This window comes from Camellia sinensis, chromosome 15 (genome assembly GCF_055761805.1).
Source record: "Camellia sinensis isolate YWXY chromosome 15, ASM5576180v1, whole genome shotgun sequence".
NCBI lineage: Eukaryota > Viridiplantae > Streptophyta > Magnoliopsida > Ericales > Theaceae > Camellia > Camellia sinensis.
This window is the reverse complement of record NC_138975.1, coordinates 139,601,509-139,618,156: the sequence shown is the minus strand read 5'-3', so window position 1 is coordinate 139,618,156 and position 16,648 is coordinate 139,601,509. Positions and strand designations below refer to the sequence as shown.

Sequence of the window (16,648 nt, the reverse complement as noted above, 5' to 3'; positions counted from 1 at the left end):
GCTTCAAGGAAATCCAATATGCTTGAATACCAACCTGGTCCTGTTCTGTGGACCTCAGAATGAAAATGAAACTGTCAGTCATACCCCAAGCGCAACAAACTCTAATGATAATTGTCTGGTGCAATCATGCCCTTATGAATATGCCCCAAACTCACCATGCTTCTGTGCTGTGCCTCTGATCGTTGGATATTGGTTGAAAAGTCCTGGATTCAGATATTTTGAGCCGTACTGGGTTCCATTTGAGATGTACCTCACAACAGGTCTTAAATTGAACATTTTTCAGCTTGATATTGTTTCTGTTTTATAGGAAGAAGGCCCTCGACTGAGAATGGACTTGAAGATTTTTCCTGTATACGTTGACAACACCTCTTCTCACATCTTCAATACGACCGAGGTTTAACGAATCCGGAGCATGTTCACAGGATGGCATATTCCTGATAGTGAAATTTTTGGACCTTATGAACTTCTTGATTTCCCTCTGTGGTTCCCTTATGTAGATGGTTTGTTTTCTAAACCTTATCTGACAAATGTTTTTGTTTCTTGTTTTTTAGCAATCTGTCAGCAGCTCCTCGCACCTTTGACCTGAGGTTCAAAGAGTCATGCTCAAAACCAACAGGCTCAAGGAGGTCTTATCTGACATGTTTTGTTCAGGAATATGATGAAATAGATATAGTGATCTTATTAGTTATGGTCTTTGTATATCTTTCGTTGTGAGAAGGTTGTCACGTTTTTTTTTGGGCTCTAGTTGAAAATATGGGTAGCTAGTTTACCCTCCATGTGTATACTAGTGATGTTTACCCCTGGTGTGGCAATACGAATGGTTTACACACTATAAAAAATAAAAATAAAAAACCTAGCTAATGCTCCTATTAGCTGGAACTGTAGTGGATGATGCTTGGATCATGGTGTTGGATGATCTATCTGGGGGGGGGGGGGGTGGTTTACATTGATCTTAAAGTCGGCCACAAATAGTGACCTATGCCATTTTAAACAACAAAGTGCATAGTCATGCTTCCCAATTTTTGTATGCATTCAAGGATGGATTGAATTGGTTTGTGCTTATTACTTTTATTTCTATTGCAGTGATCCCCTCTTCTACTTCAAAATCTGGAATTAGCAAGGGGGCACTAGCTGGCATTGTAGTAGGAACAGTTGCAGGTGTAGTTATATTATCTACTGTTGTGTCACTTCTCATATGGAGATTGCATATGAATAAATACACCGCAGTTTCAAAAAGACGTCGATGTGAGTATCTTATAATTACCAATATCTGAGGTGGAAGTAAATTTATCATGATTCTCCATTATTTTGTCCCTATTTTTTGTAGTTGACCATAAGTATTTCAAAATGTTGGCAATTTTGATAAATATTCTAATTATTAATTCTATAAAAAAAATATAAAATACTCAGATCTATTATAGTAATCATTGGCTGCTTTAAACCAAGGTGGCTATTTGATATTTTTTCAAAGATCTGGTTTCAATATATGAAGTTTATCATGATAGCTTTCGTAGATGAACAGGAAGCTGCCAGTTTCCAAATTTCAGCTGTTCTATGGATCCATGAAAGTGATGTATACGCATATTATCCCTCTGGAATTACCCTTCCAACTTATCAAAATAGCATGCTTGATTTTTGTTGAGATTAAAACTTCAAAAAATAGTTTTATAATGGACAAACTTAAATAAGCACTTGTTCAACCCTGAGTAATAGGATTTAAAATTACCATGATTTACCATGGGCCTTGTGGGTTTGTAGAATGCATTCACCTTCCATGACCAATGTAAGGGCACAAGTGACCACAGAGGTTGGGAATGTCAACAATAAACATTTTGTATTAGCTCTCAAGGTAAAGATACAAGATTGCAGGAATAGTGAGACACTTGGATCCCTTGTTCAAATTTTGATTTTTGTAATTGGAAATTATGCAGGTTAAGAGTATGCTTGATCCTTGTGAAGATGAAAATGATGACATTCAAGACGATGATGTGAGCTTGGGAGCTGATTTTGTACAAAGGGATGAGCATTCTGAATCTGTCAGTGAGGTGTTGTGTTAACATTTCGTTACTGTTTGTTCTCCATGAGCTTCACTAACTGCTGAAAGCTTGATTTACCATATAGAACAAGTGTTTAGTTAACTACTTGTCAATTTGTAACCCACTTTAGGTTAGCCATTCGCAAGATAACCAATACATAGTCGCGCCAATAGGTAATTACATGTCTTTGTGCTCGGCTGTTTCAGCTTGTTTACATATTAGGTGTTTCCAGTATTCTCTAAAGTTTGAAATGTGAATGACATTAGTTCTTTTGACAGATAAGCAGTAGAATTGTGATGATAATGGATGACATGGTTGATGAAGGTGATAACGACGCATGATGGGTTTCTTGATGCCAAAAGCAACCGGAGGCTAGGTATGTTCAGTCAAATTTTAAGTTCTATTTTTTTAAAAAATTTTAAATGCTTTTTAAAACTTTTTGGCGTTAAATGTCACAGGCAAATGTGTGATCCATTCTGATCTGACTGAGAAAAAACTAATGGAAGTCAAGAAAGTCTTGGACATTGATGCCATGGTGATGTTTAAAATTTTCTAGAAATTCATAATTGCACACATCTTGACATATTTTTGTGTTGATCTTTTGGAACTCTATCAAATTGAACAGGATTTGGATATTAATGAATCACATAACAAGTCCAACCACGTTGAATTTCAGAAAATGGGTAAGTGGATCAGAATACTAGCATGCTTATGCTTCATTATCTAGTGGTTTCTGTACTTTGCAACAACAGAAACTAAGAATGCTCATTGATGATTAGGGATCAATAGGGACATGTCCACTCGTGGAATGCTCCACTCCATTGAACCAGATCTCACACACACGTGGGGCAAATCTGAAACACATCAAAATGGCTCTATAAGAAGCAAGCAAAATGGTTTGAGGGCAAGGGATTATGGAAATACCCCCACAAGTAGAGCTGAGGTTAGTCTCTCTAGTCCTGAACTGCTTCCTTTTTACTTATAAACACTGATTCCAGTCACTCCACAAGTTTCACGGAAGTTTTGTCTGAAGCATTGTGTTTGCTTAATAGGCTCACATTAGGCGCCAAAATTTTAGCTACGAGGCTTATTTTTTAGCAACACATTGTGTTTGCTATTACATTTTGTGCGTTATTTTGATTTTGGTTGTGCATGTATATTATATATATATATATATATATGAATTATTGGTGGGTTTGTAAAACCCTTTTCTTTGATTTGTAGAGAATTGAATTGAAAGAACATTGTGCTTGAGTTATTTGTCCCTTCCCAATAAATAAATAAATAAATAATTGGTGTGTTCTGTTCATGAGCATCATTCTAAATGAACTGAATAAACCAGATTAATGTGGGTTTGACAGTCAGCTTGAATCAATGTGGTTTTAAATTTAGAATGGTTTAAAAAAATCAGCATCTGCCACTCAGATTTGTTCCTATGACTAAATGCAGACTTTGATGTAGGAGTTTCATAATAAGTTATGCTGTTATGGTTTCCCCTTACTGTCTGAAACATATACAAATATCGGTGTTCAATTCGAGACTCTCAATCTTAATGGTAAACGTAATAGTATATCCCAATTTGCTCTGTTGTTGTTTGGTTGCCTAGAAATGATAAAAAGGGAAGAGATGACAGTGCTTTTGAGTCTTGTTTGATATACTATTATTGTTTATTTTCAAGATTTGAAGTTTGTTCTTTATCTTGGGTTTTGAGTTCTTCAATATTTTAGCATTTGACATTTTGGTTCTTTACCCTTCCTACATGTATTTTTATAATAAAATGGATAGCAATATTACACTGAATGAGCATCACTTTTTAGCCTAAAACTTATTAAAAAAAAAGTTAAAAAACTTGACAAATTATATAAAAAAGTCAAATTTTCTCACATTTTTTCATAAAAAATAAAAAAAAAAAAGTCATCCTAAACATAATTTTTTACTTCATATTTTAATTAAAAAATTAAAAATTACTGAAATAGCATGATACCAAACGAGGATTCCTTAAGCTATGTTTGGATCTTGCATTGTCATGGGAAAGGAAAATGAAACTGAAATTATATATATATATATATTTTTTCAATTTCTTCCCATTTTTCCTTTCTTTTTCTGTTCACTCCACAAATCCAAGATTTTTTTTTCCCCATTTTTTTGCTTTCCTCTTCATAATTCCAAGATCCAAACTCAACTTTAAATGGTTAAAGTAGATTAGTTCAATGTATTTGTATGTCTTGGACTTGAATTGAGATTAGTTCAATGTATTTGGTGTAGTTGAGGATAGCTCAAACATTAGTGGCCTGTCTTATTGGGCAGATTATAGCATATGATTGAAATTCTTAATTATTGGGATTCACATTCTAGTGTTTGGTTGTAATTTTTGTTATTCGGATTAGGTTCCAATGGATATTCTATCTAACAAAATCAATAGAATCCTACAACTTACATGAAAAAAATGATAAAAGGACAAAAATATATATGTAGTATGTATTCATCTATATTGAATTGCAGATATAGAAATGATAGAATCATTTTTTATTGAACCTAATCTAGGTCTCCTATAGAAGATGAAAGAAGATAGGCAAGAAATCAAACAGGAGACTGCTAATGCAAAACAAACATATAATTGGGATTATATATTTCAATATCCATTGCAAAACGAACGTGCACAAGAGCGGATTATGTATCCCACTAATCCAATTGGATAACTAATCCTACACTAATCACATGGGTTGTTAATCTCCTCACTATTAATCCTACTAATTAAACATGGCCTAGATGTGTTAATGTATCTATTATTTTGGATGAAACTCTGTTTTATAGCTAGAAATAGAGGAAAGAAGGAAATAAAGGTTTGAATCTAATTTTTCCCTCCCATGTTATGGTTGATTCAAAACATTCAGAATTTATAAGCCAAATAGTTGAAAGTAGGCTAGAGGTTCATTGTTCTTGGGGTCCCAATTCATGTAAAACAAAAAACTCAAATATTTAATATTACTGCTATTCCAATAATCTTATTAGCACCCAAACAGAGACCCAATGATACCATATTAAAATTCAAGGTCATGGAGATAAGTTTGATGAAACTTGTGAAGTTTAACTGTTGTTCTACTCTCTCTCTCTCTCAATATGAAAGTGAAACTGACAGCAGATTACTTGAATTCGTTTGGCAGAGGACACACTTTGGACTGGGATTCCCGGAAACTACACAAACCCAGATACACCAAAACCTTTTTCATCGCATCTCACTGCAACTTTCGAATAGCTCAAAGAATGTTGGGGAAAATAGGTGTTTGGATAGGAAGAAACATTTGTCCTCTGCAACTGATCTGTTTTCAGAAAATAGTGAAGATAAGATGGTTTCAACTGCAGAGAGAGTGAAATCTTTTCAAACTGATGAAGATCCCTCTTTAGTGGAGCTTTTGTTCCAGTATGGTTGATATCTACTTATTTCATGTTCACGGCCTGGAACTCAAGTGGCAAACTTGCAGGGAATATGGAACAAGGATATTGAGCCAGCATGGGAGTAAGCTCTCTCTCTCTCTCTCTCTCTGTGCGCATGGTATCTTGTAATTTTCTCCTTGATGCAAGTGCATAGTGAAATCTTCTTTCTTTTTTTCTTCCCCTTTAAGAAATTAGCTTCTAAGAGAGATGAGAGAGAGTTGGAAAGAAAGAATTTTTAAGCCATAAAAACAGCAATATTGCCTTTCAATCTGTACTTCATTTTATATTAGTCTTCTGATGTAACATAATTTCTCTGCTTCCTGTTGATAAAAAAAGCATATGTATTTTTGCATCTACTAATGTGACCTTTTCCTTTTTAACTCTCCAGTGGCGCTCAACACTTGAATATTAATCTTCAAATGAACTATTGTCCCTCCCTTCCATGCAACCTTCATGAGTGCCACAAGCCCTTGTTTGATTACATTTTGTCTCTGTCGGTCAATGGAAGTAAAACTGCCGAAATAAGAATATCTTTCACTTATCAAACATTAATGGTCCTTATGAACTGTTGTTTTATTCATTTTGTGTGATCACATGTGGTATTGTGTATATATGTATATTTGTTTTTCTGCAAGCCATCATTTGGAGCTTAGTATTTTTTATTTTTTTTGAAAGACTAAATAAGTATAAAATATGTATGAATGCATATAAAATTTGTACATCAAAGTAGTTAGGTAGGTTAAGACCCAGGATGAACTCTGTGATTGGTGTTTTCCTTGATAAATTGTTCTATTTAAGCATTCTATATTCTTTATAAGCACTATTGTTTTTATTTAGTCACAGAATGTTACAGGTGAACTATGAAGCAAATGGTTGGGTTGCACATCAGGTGTCACATATATAGGCAAAAACATCTCCTGACCGAAGTCAGGCTGTTTGGGCTTTATGGCAAATGGGTGGAGCATGGCTTTGTACTCATCTATGGGAGCATTATACTTGTACTATGGACAAAGTAAGATTTGCTTATACTTATAATGGGAGCATTATACTTATACTTGCTGGGCTGTTGCTGCTGCTGCTGCAATGTTGCTGTGAGGCGGCTGCTACTAGATGTTGGTCTACTGGATAAGTTTGTGGGTGATTTTCATGCCGTTTTTTCTGTCTTTGTTAGTTTCATGTTTTCATTTTATTATCTGTTGTTTTTAATGTGAGTTCACAATTTGGATGTATTTGGGTATTTTAGTGACTTTACCCTTTTAGGTTTTATACATTGCTTCTAAAAACAGTATCAGTAGTGTTTTTTTTGCTTGCACATCAACTTTAGGTGATTTCATATCAATGTTATTAGTTTGTAATAGTGGTGCCTGAGGGATGCCTCTTGTAAATCTGTAAATCTTATAAAAATATATAAATTATTTTCAATTATTTTTGTTAGTAAATGTGTCGCCAAAAGTTTATTTTTGCCCACTTATATTGTGTTGCTAGAAGTGTATTTTTTGCCAATGTCAATTTGTCATTGCCAAACGTAAACATTTATCGACAAACAAATCGTTGGCAAATGGCTATATTTACCGACGTAAATGTGTTGCCAAAAGTTTACTTTTACCTACTCATATTGTGTTGCTAAATGTGTATTTTTTGCCAATGCTAATTTGTCGTTGCCAAAAGTGAAGTTTTATCGACAAACAAATCGTAGGCAAATGACAACATTTACCGACGTAAATGTGTTGCCAAAAGTTTACTTTTGCCGACGCATATTTTGTTGCTAAAAGTATATTTTTTGCCCATGCAAATTTGTGTCGTGAAAAGTGCCACACAATCATCATATTTAAATGACTTTTACCAACGCAAGGTAAATTGCCGACGATGGATGAAGACTTTTATCGACGACTATGTTCGTCGCTAAAGGCATTACTTTTACCAACGTAATGATAATTTCGTCGGCAAAAACTTTTGCCAACTCACTTTTGCCTACGGGTTGCCAACGTAGCTTGATGTGTTGGCAAAACTCTTTGTCAACGAATTTTCCCTTTTAGCAACATATTTTGTTGCGTTGCAAAAAATGCAATTTCTTGTAGTGATTGGATCAAAACCTTGATTTCTCAAGATCCATTAGAGTTCTGACATAAGTTCTTCATCAAAGTTGGTTAACTTCTCAAGGGCTTCGTTGGGTGCGGTGAAGATTGAGTTTCAACACCGTTGATTTTGGGGGGTTTCATCTCATTTCTTCTTCAAAACTTGAGGTAGGGATTTTCTTAGAGTTATATATATATATATATATATATTTGCAAGATCCATATGATTTTCGAAATCATCTTTCGATAGCTGTGAAAATTGATTGTTGATTCAAGAAGTTGAGCGATTTTGAAAGTGGATTTTTCTCTTGTTCTTTTAAAATGATCTCATGGGCCTTGATCTTCTTTGATTGAAGAAAACATGATTTTGGAAAGTTTTCTTTCAAAAGATTTGGGTTGTATAGTTTTGGTAAGAAAACCTAGAAATTAAGGATTTTTAAAAGAGACTGAAAATCCATGAATGATATTATTATATTTATTTTGTGTGTCAAAATAAATTGATGTTTGAAAAATTTCTTATTTATAGTTATATAAATGATGAATTTCATGGAATATAAGAATTTTTGTTCATTTTGAAAATTATTGTTCAAAACGTTGAAATAGTCTTGAAATGACTAATTGTTGAAGATACTTGAGAAAAGGGAATTGTGTTATTCCTTGGATGATGAATTGGAATAAAAATATTTATATTCATCTTGTGAAATCGGCATATCAATTCATTTGATTACATTAAACTTTGAAAGTTGATTTAAAAACTTGCATTGAGAAAAGAATGTTGAGAAACAAGTTTCCATGAATTGGTTTTGGGGTAAATACAGTGGTAAGTCTTGGTAGGTGGTGTAGATGAAATTGAATAGGTGTCGAGCCTTCCAGTTAATACTGGTAAAAATGACAGATTATAGGTGTCGAGCCTTCCAGTTAATGCTGGTAAAAATGGCAAATTGGTAGTACTTGTATAGTCTACTTGCAGACACCAACCTAGGGATTACCAGAGTCGTATTTACCGCTCTTGAAATAAATTGTTAAGTTTTAAAGAATTGAAATTGTATGACATCATTGAGCATGATGGTTTTCAAAGATGAAAATGTGATTTTCTTTTAAAAGGGCATAGCATGGCATATGCATTTCATCTCTTGAGTCTTGTATAAAATGTATGTACTTTGTTAAGGATTTCTTACTGGGCTTTATGCTCACCCTATGAGATTTTTGTGCGGGAAAAGATGTGGTGATGCCGCCTAACTAGAGGCGAGGAAATTTGTGTTGAGAGTACGAGACTCTCATTTTGCTGTGACTCTATGTGTAAGCCAAGGGTTGTATGTGTGTGGATTTGAATAACCGTTTTGTGTAACCAGGCTCAAGCCTTGGAAACTTGTAAACCCCTTGGGGGTATTTTTTTGTTTATTTACTTGTTGTTGGATTAATGTATTGTTGTATGAAGAACTATTGTATCATGTAATGTAAGTTTGGAGATTTATATTCAATTTTCCTTAAAAGAACCATGATTGTTGTATTATCATTTGGGTTAAAAATTTGGGGCGTTACACTCATCCAGTGAGGTCTGGGCATCCCCCTCTCCTAGCTTCACAAGGTTAAAATCAATTTCTGGGAAGAGCTCATATGCCCTATACTTAAACCTCGTCCAGCCACTGTCCTAGTACGTACTCAGCTCATGCTTGTAGTAGTCGGACTGTTAGAAGTTTTATATTATCACCCCCCTGGTCTGCCCTTCTATCAACTCCGTCACCGCCACATTCGAAGGCCCAACTTCACCTTCCCCCCCCCCCGACCAGACTTGTGGCAACAGCAGCATCTATGGCTATTTGCAACTCTGGGGTCTGCTTGTTGTCACACCCCAAAATTTAGACAATTAAATATTAAATTAGGACTAAACCCCAATCAATATTCCATCATCCAAATCCTAGAGGTGAAACAAAATCTAACCCAAATGTTCACGTCTCCATAAGGTTTAAGTAAATTTTCATCCTCAAAAGATTACAAGGAAAAAAAAAAACTAACAAAACGCCAACCAAACCATCCATCATAATTTCATAATCAACCAATACTTCCAACATTAAAGTAACAATAAATAGTCAAAATAACTTAAATAATATAAAGTTACAAACCATGCCAAATTATCAAAGATACTAAGGTTATAAAAAAAAATAATAATAAATACATAAACTAATATCATCCCCAAGCTCAAGAAAACAAAAGAAGTCCAAAAAACATGTCCTACTATCATAGTTATTTCTTATCACCACCATATTCCCAACTAATCCTTTAAAGGAAGCTCGGCTGCATTCAAATAGAACGCATCCGAGATGCCAAGAGACAAAATGAGTCAGTATACAAGTATATTGGTATGAGTACAAATACTTGACACCCACATTTCCACCAGACACAAGCAAAAATACCTTTAATTCTTGTTACGGGAGAAGGCAAGTAGTTCCATCAGCACCAAGACGAAAGGGTAGTTTCCCAAGATACGGTAGCATTTAGTTTCTTGCACGTACACAACGAAATATAAATTGAGTATAAAATAAACAAAATAGAAATAAAAAATATGGTAGGTCAACCCTACATAAAAAGTTAGTAAGACCCACCATTCTGCAAAAAAATAAAGTTAATATAATTTAATCATAAGTAACTTGCTGAAGAATTACAAAAATACACCGTTTCATGCTTAAATAATTTGAATTGACCAAAACTCAAAGAACAAAAGCTATACAAAATCAAATTTCCCAAAAGGTAGCGCTAACGAATTTAGTAGAAACTAAACAGGTTGAGATAAAAAACTTAAATAGAAAATTCTAAATGAAATTCGATCGAAAAATCTGGAACTAAGAACGAAAAGAAACTGCTGTAAAATGAATTTTTTCGGAAAAGTTCGAAACACGAAAAGTGTTCAAAGTAATGTTTTACTTTCTTTTACGCAAAATCAATAAAAATGAGCTCATTTCATGGGTTAAAGCAGTCTCTAAAATCTGCATTGCTAAAATGAATCAAAACTACTATAACCAAGATCATCCGATTATAAGTTCTAATCGATCTTTTTAATAACAAAATTAAAACACAAAAGTTGTCTAGAATCACGTATACATGCCCCTGCTCAAATTTCATAATTTGTCTAGATCGTTTACTATTTTTCAAGATGTACAAATCAATACAATTCACACTATAACAACAAACTCATATTTAATTCTTTGTACCTTAACTCTATCACTTCGGCCCATCACTTCCAGCCTACACATATATTCCATGTGCCTTCCGTATACCTAACATCGCTCTGAAGCCAAACTTGCACGAGGATATCATCCCGAGTTTGACCCACACTCCCCAGATGGTTAGCATATACGTACGCGCGTAAATCAAAGTACTCGTTTACTCATGAGAACGAAGCAACAATATATATATACACACAATCTCTCATCTACTCATAAGAACAAACATAACAATGCCAAGCCTAAGGCATTCAAATAAATCTCATAATCCTCACTTTTTCTTTTATACACTCTTTCTCACCAACACTCAAATAAAACAATAACCCATGGAGTCATGGTGGAGTATAAGGAATTTATCTATGGATTCCTAATTTATTTTAATTTCATATATTCATGAGAGTGATTACATTCATAAAATAAATATATATAAAAACCCTAAACCTTGTATACACATCTAACAAAATAACGAGATCAATCCTTCATTTACATGCAAATACAAAATCAAACCAACATCAAATAAATAAAAATAACGAATCAATCCATCATTTAACCAATATCTATGAATTCTAAGTTTATTTTAATTTCGTATAATTATGAGTGTGATTACAACCATAAAATAAATATATAAAAAAAACCTTAAACCTTACATACACATCTAACCAAATAATGAAATCAATCCATCATCTCTATGCAAATACAAAATCAAACCAGCATTAAATAAATAAAAACAACGAATCAATCCATCATCTAACCAATATTTATGGATTCTAAGCTTATTTTAATTTCATATAATCACGAGTGCGATTACAACCATAAAATAAATACATAAAAAAACCTTAAATCTTACATACACAACTAACCAAAATAATTAAAATCAATCCATCATCTTCATGTAAATACAAAATCAAACTAACATCAAATAAGTAAAAATAACGAATTAAACATAAATCAAGAGAAGTAGGTTTTGTACTCACAATTATTTTTTTGAAAATCAAAGAGTTATTTAAAGAATTAATGGAGCCATCAAAACAAAACCCTAATCTTTTTATTTTTTGTCTCCTTTTCTCTTCTTCTCCACTAACTCTCTCTCTACTTTCTCAAGGATTGATCACTCTTGGTTGATTAATCCTCTCTCTCTCTCTCTCCCCGTGGCTGCTACTCCTCTCTTTTTTCTTTTTTTATTTTATTATCTTAGTCACAACCTCCCATGGTTATAACCTAATTGACATCCCCTTATAATATAACACCCTTTTGTTTTTTATATATTATGTTATATTATACAAATACAATATATATAAATATGCTATATATGATCAATATATATATAACACCTTTTATATACATATATAAAATATTTATATATATATATATATATAAATATTCAGATTAATTACATATAATTAAAAAAATTAATTAAATACCACATTATATTCTCATGTATCCACACAATTAATAAAGCCAAAAATAAAGTAAAGTAATAATAATAAATAATGACTTAAGAAAATTAAGGTCACTAAATTAGGGTCACTACACTTGTACTGCTCCACAGCCGAGATATACATATCTGGGTAGGCCACCTCTCTACTTGTAAAGTTCTAGCCAGCTCCGTTGACTTCTCCCTCTCCTCTTCTAAAGCCCGTTGTGCAGAAGCAAGCGCCTTCTCTAATTCAGCCACTCGTGTATCTGCCTCCTCCTTATCCTTCAAGGCTAGATCACACAGCGCTTTGTTATTCACAAAGGCCTCCTCTCATTGGCAGTGGCACAAGCTTGTTGAGCTTCATCAATCCTCTTCTGCTCACTTGCCAATTCAAACTCTAACGACACCGCCTTACGACGTGTCGCTTCAAGCTCTGCCTTAACGATTGACAGTTCGGCAACAACCTCAGTTTGGCCCATTCTAGCGCGCTCAGCCAGATAACCCTACACCACTGCCAACACCTCCATCTTCTTCGCTTTCTGAGCGTATGCTAAGTTCTTCGCCCCGCTTTCCTCCAACCTACCATTTTCATCCTCACATTCTGCAGTTGTGACTGCACTTCCTCTAGTTAGGCCTTAAGCGGTTCCATCTCTACTCTCGCCCCTACCCTATTGCCCAATAAAATGGCAGTCACAGTCAACGCCTTCATTTGTGTTGAACAAAACCCTCTCATGAGGTCTGCCTCTATGAACTATGACACACCTCGCACGGTCACATCCTCAATAACCCCCAGCAAGCGGTTTGCAACCACCCTGGCTTTACCCCCATCACCCACCAAGCAGCCGACCATCGCGCACACGTGATGAGTGGCGGTCCCCAATGACCCCGGCAAGGCGTTAGTCTCTACTCTGCTCGCCCGCTCTCTCCCCAACTCCTGACTTGGGGACACTTCTCTTAAGGGCACATCCTTGGAGGGCCGGTCTGTTGATCAGTCAGCCTTTGGCAACCCTTTTTAGCTCGTCTACTCGACTCATCACTTTGATGATCGGGGGCTCAACCAAACCTCCCTCCGCCTCTACACCAGCCTTGGTCTCCTCCCCCTCTACTTCTGGGGGCACCTCCATTGCCTCCTCTTTTGTCTTCTTTAGCAACGATCCTTCTTCACTTCCCTCCGAAACCACCTTCCTCTTCTTCTTTTTCTTCAACACCAACTCCATCTCCCTCCTCCTTTTTTCCTTTAATGGATCCATCGACACTCGCAGAGGCACAAATATTACTAAGTCTTTTTCTCCCAAGGGTTTGGGTCATGGTCAGACCGACCTCTTTGCAACTAGCTTCGGTGCTGGGACTAACTCTTTCTCCTTTTATTTGTCCGCCATTGGAAAAGCTCACCCGTCCTCTATCTCTTGCGCTTTCCTCCATGCATCTACCTTTCCTGGAACAAGGTCTCGCTCAGTTGGCTCAGGCCCCAAATTTAGGGCAAACATGGCTAAGGGCTAGACAAGGTCATCCCATTTCAGCCCCTTTTTCTCCCTCCACTCCTTCACTTGCTTAACCATTTTCTCTGCCATAGCATTCAACTTTGGTTCCAACAACTGGGTGGGGACTTTCCAAATCGTGCGAACTCCCCTTCCGCTATCTGCCAACACAAAAAACCATTTTGGCCTCCACCCCTTCACTAATAAAGGCAACCCTACCACTAGTCCCCTCCCTACTATCGCTTGCAAGGTCACCCAAGTCTCCTGTTTCCCTGAGGGCTTATAGCACGAAAAAAACTCATCCACCGTCATTGCCTCTTCCCTGGTCGCTTGCGGCCACGCGATCGTGCAGGCAAATAGGATCTTCCACACATTTGGCATTAGTTTCCCTAACACCACTTCTAGGCGATTTAATACATCGACCACCAGGTGGGGCAGTGGCAACCTCAGGCCCCCGCACAGCACCTCCTCGTACAGTGCAAACTCAATTGGCTGTGCGTCGAACGCCCTCTCCTTTGCCGTTGGCACTCTCAACTGTATATCCACTAGAATCTGATATCTGCTACGCAGCTTCTCCAGATCCTCTACCGTTAGCATAGATTTTTCAACTTTGGTATGCCAGTGGTCAGATGCCACTTGGCTAATCGGCTGGACCACCGAAATCATTGTCGCTGGAAGCGGTCGCACTGGCTGCTCCGTGTCACTCTCCACCTGCCTCTCTACCCTATACTGTTCTGCCAGAGCCACCCTATCATCCCCCCCTAACGCATCGGACGCCATAGCTGGGGCTTTGTTTTGTGCCATCTCCTTCACGTTATTGTATATTGCTTCCATAGCAAGGGTGAGGAAGTTCGCAATATGGTAGAGCGGAGAATCAAACGAGACGAATAAAGTAAAGTCTGGGATGTGTTGGTTTCTCGCAATAAGGTACAAAAAACACACAAGTCCAAAAGCCTAGGGTTTGAATGTCTTCCAAGGATCGTGGTTAAAATTCACTAGTTTGAAAATTCGACAATAAGTTTAAATCCCTTCACCTCCTAAAACCGATTCACATCTCTAACTATTGGCCTAGATTGCCCCGCGTATATGGCCATAATCCCTTCCTCACCTCACTAATTCTCTTTCCTCTTCCCCGTCTATTCCACTTCACATCATCACGTGCTTGCCTGCACCTCGAGCCTCGAGCCCCATCAATATATATACGGCTACCCTCACGGTCAACCCTCTTAACGATCCGTCATTCTGCTCGACCAACCTAACGGTCCTCTTTCATGCTCGGCCACCTCCGCGGTTGGCCATCCTGACGATCGATCACTCTTGCTGGTCGGTCGTTCATCACGCTCGGTCATCTTCGTGATCGGCCTTCTCAACGGTTGGTCGGTCTTTCATCACCACTCCACCACTCTTTCGGGACGTACCTCTCCCGCCCCACCCTTGCCTCCTACCCAGGCTTAGGGGACTCCCTCCATCTTTCCTATTTCCTTCGTTGGACTAAAGCTACACTTGGGAATGTGGGACTACTGATACTCACTAATACTGATGTGCACCAATGAGGGCCCAGCTCACGGCCTAGGTATTAAAGCCCGGTAACCTTGAGAAGCCAATGCTAGACCATGACCAATAGCATTCAAACACTTGTCAGACAAGGAATTAGCCACGTAAGCAGACAAAGATCTTGCAAAGTTATTGCACCCACACATCAGCTATTTAATGAGGCCCTCGTAGCATTAAATACAGCAACCCCGCCGGAGGATGCAAACTCACCTGAATGATGTCAACTAGGCCATAGACTTTCGCCCAATAAGACAGCTTGGAATGGACAAGGAACTGATGAGCAAAGGATATAAGGAAGCTTTCGAGATACGTCGAGGTTAAGTTTTTTACCCCCTTGCTTCTTTCTCTCTCTCTCTCTCTCAAATCAATATGCCATAACCTAACTTGATCGTCGGAGTATCTGTCAGAGGACCACCTCCCCCTTTGGACCTTTTTGCAGACACACTTTGAGGACACTAGGGCCAACAAACCCATTAGAAATGTGGATTAGTCCGACCCATCCTCCATTAAAGTTATTGCATTATCAACACCTAAAAGTAATATTTCCAAAAATATCATTGGAAGTATTACAAAGAAAACCTCTATTATATATGAGTTAGATTTATTTTGTTACTGTTAGTAATGGGCGCCCATGTGGCATGACCATTTAAATTTAAATTTGATTATTATCCAAATAGGTTTTGAATTTGAATTCAAACCTATTTAGGATAACCACTCAAGATACAGATGATTATCAGTTTTAACTGATATGGATAGATATTATAATATATTATATATCTGATATATGGTTATGGGTAATCCAAGTGAGAAACGACGTATAGTCTGTTTCTACCCATATACTGACTCTCTCCCACAAAAAAAAAAACAACGATCAAGTCTTTGACACTGTGGTTTGTGTGGATGATATTCCATCTGTGATATCACTCCACTGCTGGGTTGGTTCATCAAGAAGTTCCCTGGAAGTACGTGATTTATCCAAGAAGGTTCTATCATCAAGAAGGTATGATCTGATTATTTTATCCGCTGCACATTCTGTGTTTTTAAGTTTACATTGGTATCAGAGCATGTTTATGGATATTTTCGTGTTTCCTTTAATCATGTGTATACTTTTATATGTATATGTATATATATTATACACATGAATATTTGTAGAGGAAGAAAAAAAATTTTATCAGATTAGGAGTATAAAAATATTTTTTTTTTATGTTCATTAATGTCTTTTTTCATATCATAAATAGTTTTATTTTGAAAAAAGGAGTCCGGCAGTACAAAAATCGGACCAGAAAACACCCTAGAAGGCGGCGCGTGGTCTGCACGCGCCACCTGACGCCGCGGGCCGTTTCCACGCGCCTCCACGCGCAGCCACGCGCCTCCACGCGCCAGCTGCTCAACCGACGCGCTTGCACACGCTCTCACCCGCGCGTCAGCGGCG

General features: G+C 36.9%; 1 protein-coding gene and 1 long non-coding RNA gene across 2 annotated transcripts; both read left to right on the top strand.

The window, feature by feature from the left end:
- Positions 1 to 1,803: 1,803 nt before the first annotated feature.
- Positions 1,804 to 3,021, top strand: LOC114296615 (meiosis-specific protein ASY1-like). The gene is made up of 7 exons (XM_082909083.1): positions 1,804 to 1,849; positions 1,932 to 2,045; positions 2,167 to 2,209; positions 2,315 to 2,412; positions 2,495 to 2,571; positions 2,662 to 2,719; positions 2,816 to 3,021. Exons 4-7 carry the CDS (start codon positions 2,343 to 2,345, stop codon positions 3,019 to 3,021), a joined length of 411 nt encoding a protein of 136 aa, XP_082765209.1. The 5' UTR covers positions 1,804 to 1,849; positions 1,932 to 2,045; positions 2,167 to 2,209; positions 2,315 to 2,342.
- Positions 3,022 to 5,330: 2,309 nt separating this feature from the next.
- LOC114278091 (uncharacterized) lies at positions 5,331 to 6,905 on the top strand. The gene is made up of 2 exons (XR_014356691.1): positions 5,331 to 5,553; positions 6,315 to 6,905. It is a non-coding gene; the product is annotated as an uncharacterized LOC114278091 (long non-coding RNA).
- Positions 6,906 to 16,648: the final 9,743 nt, after the last annotated feature.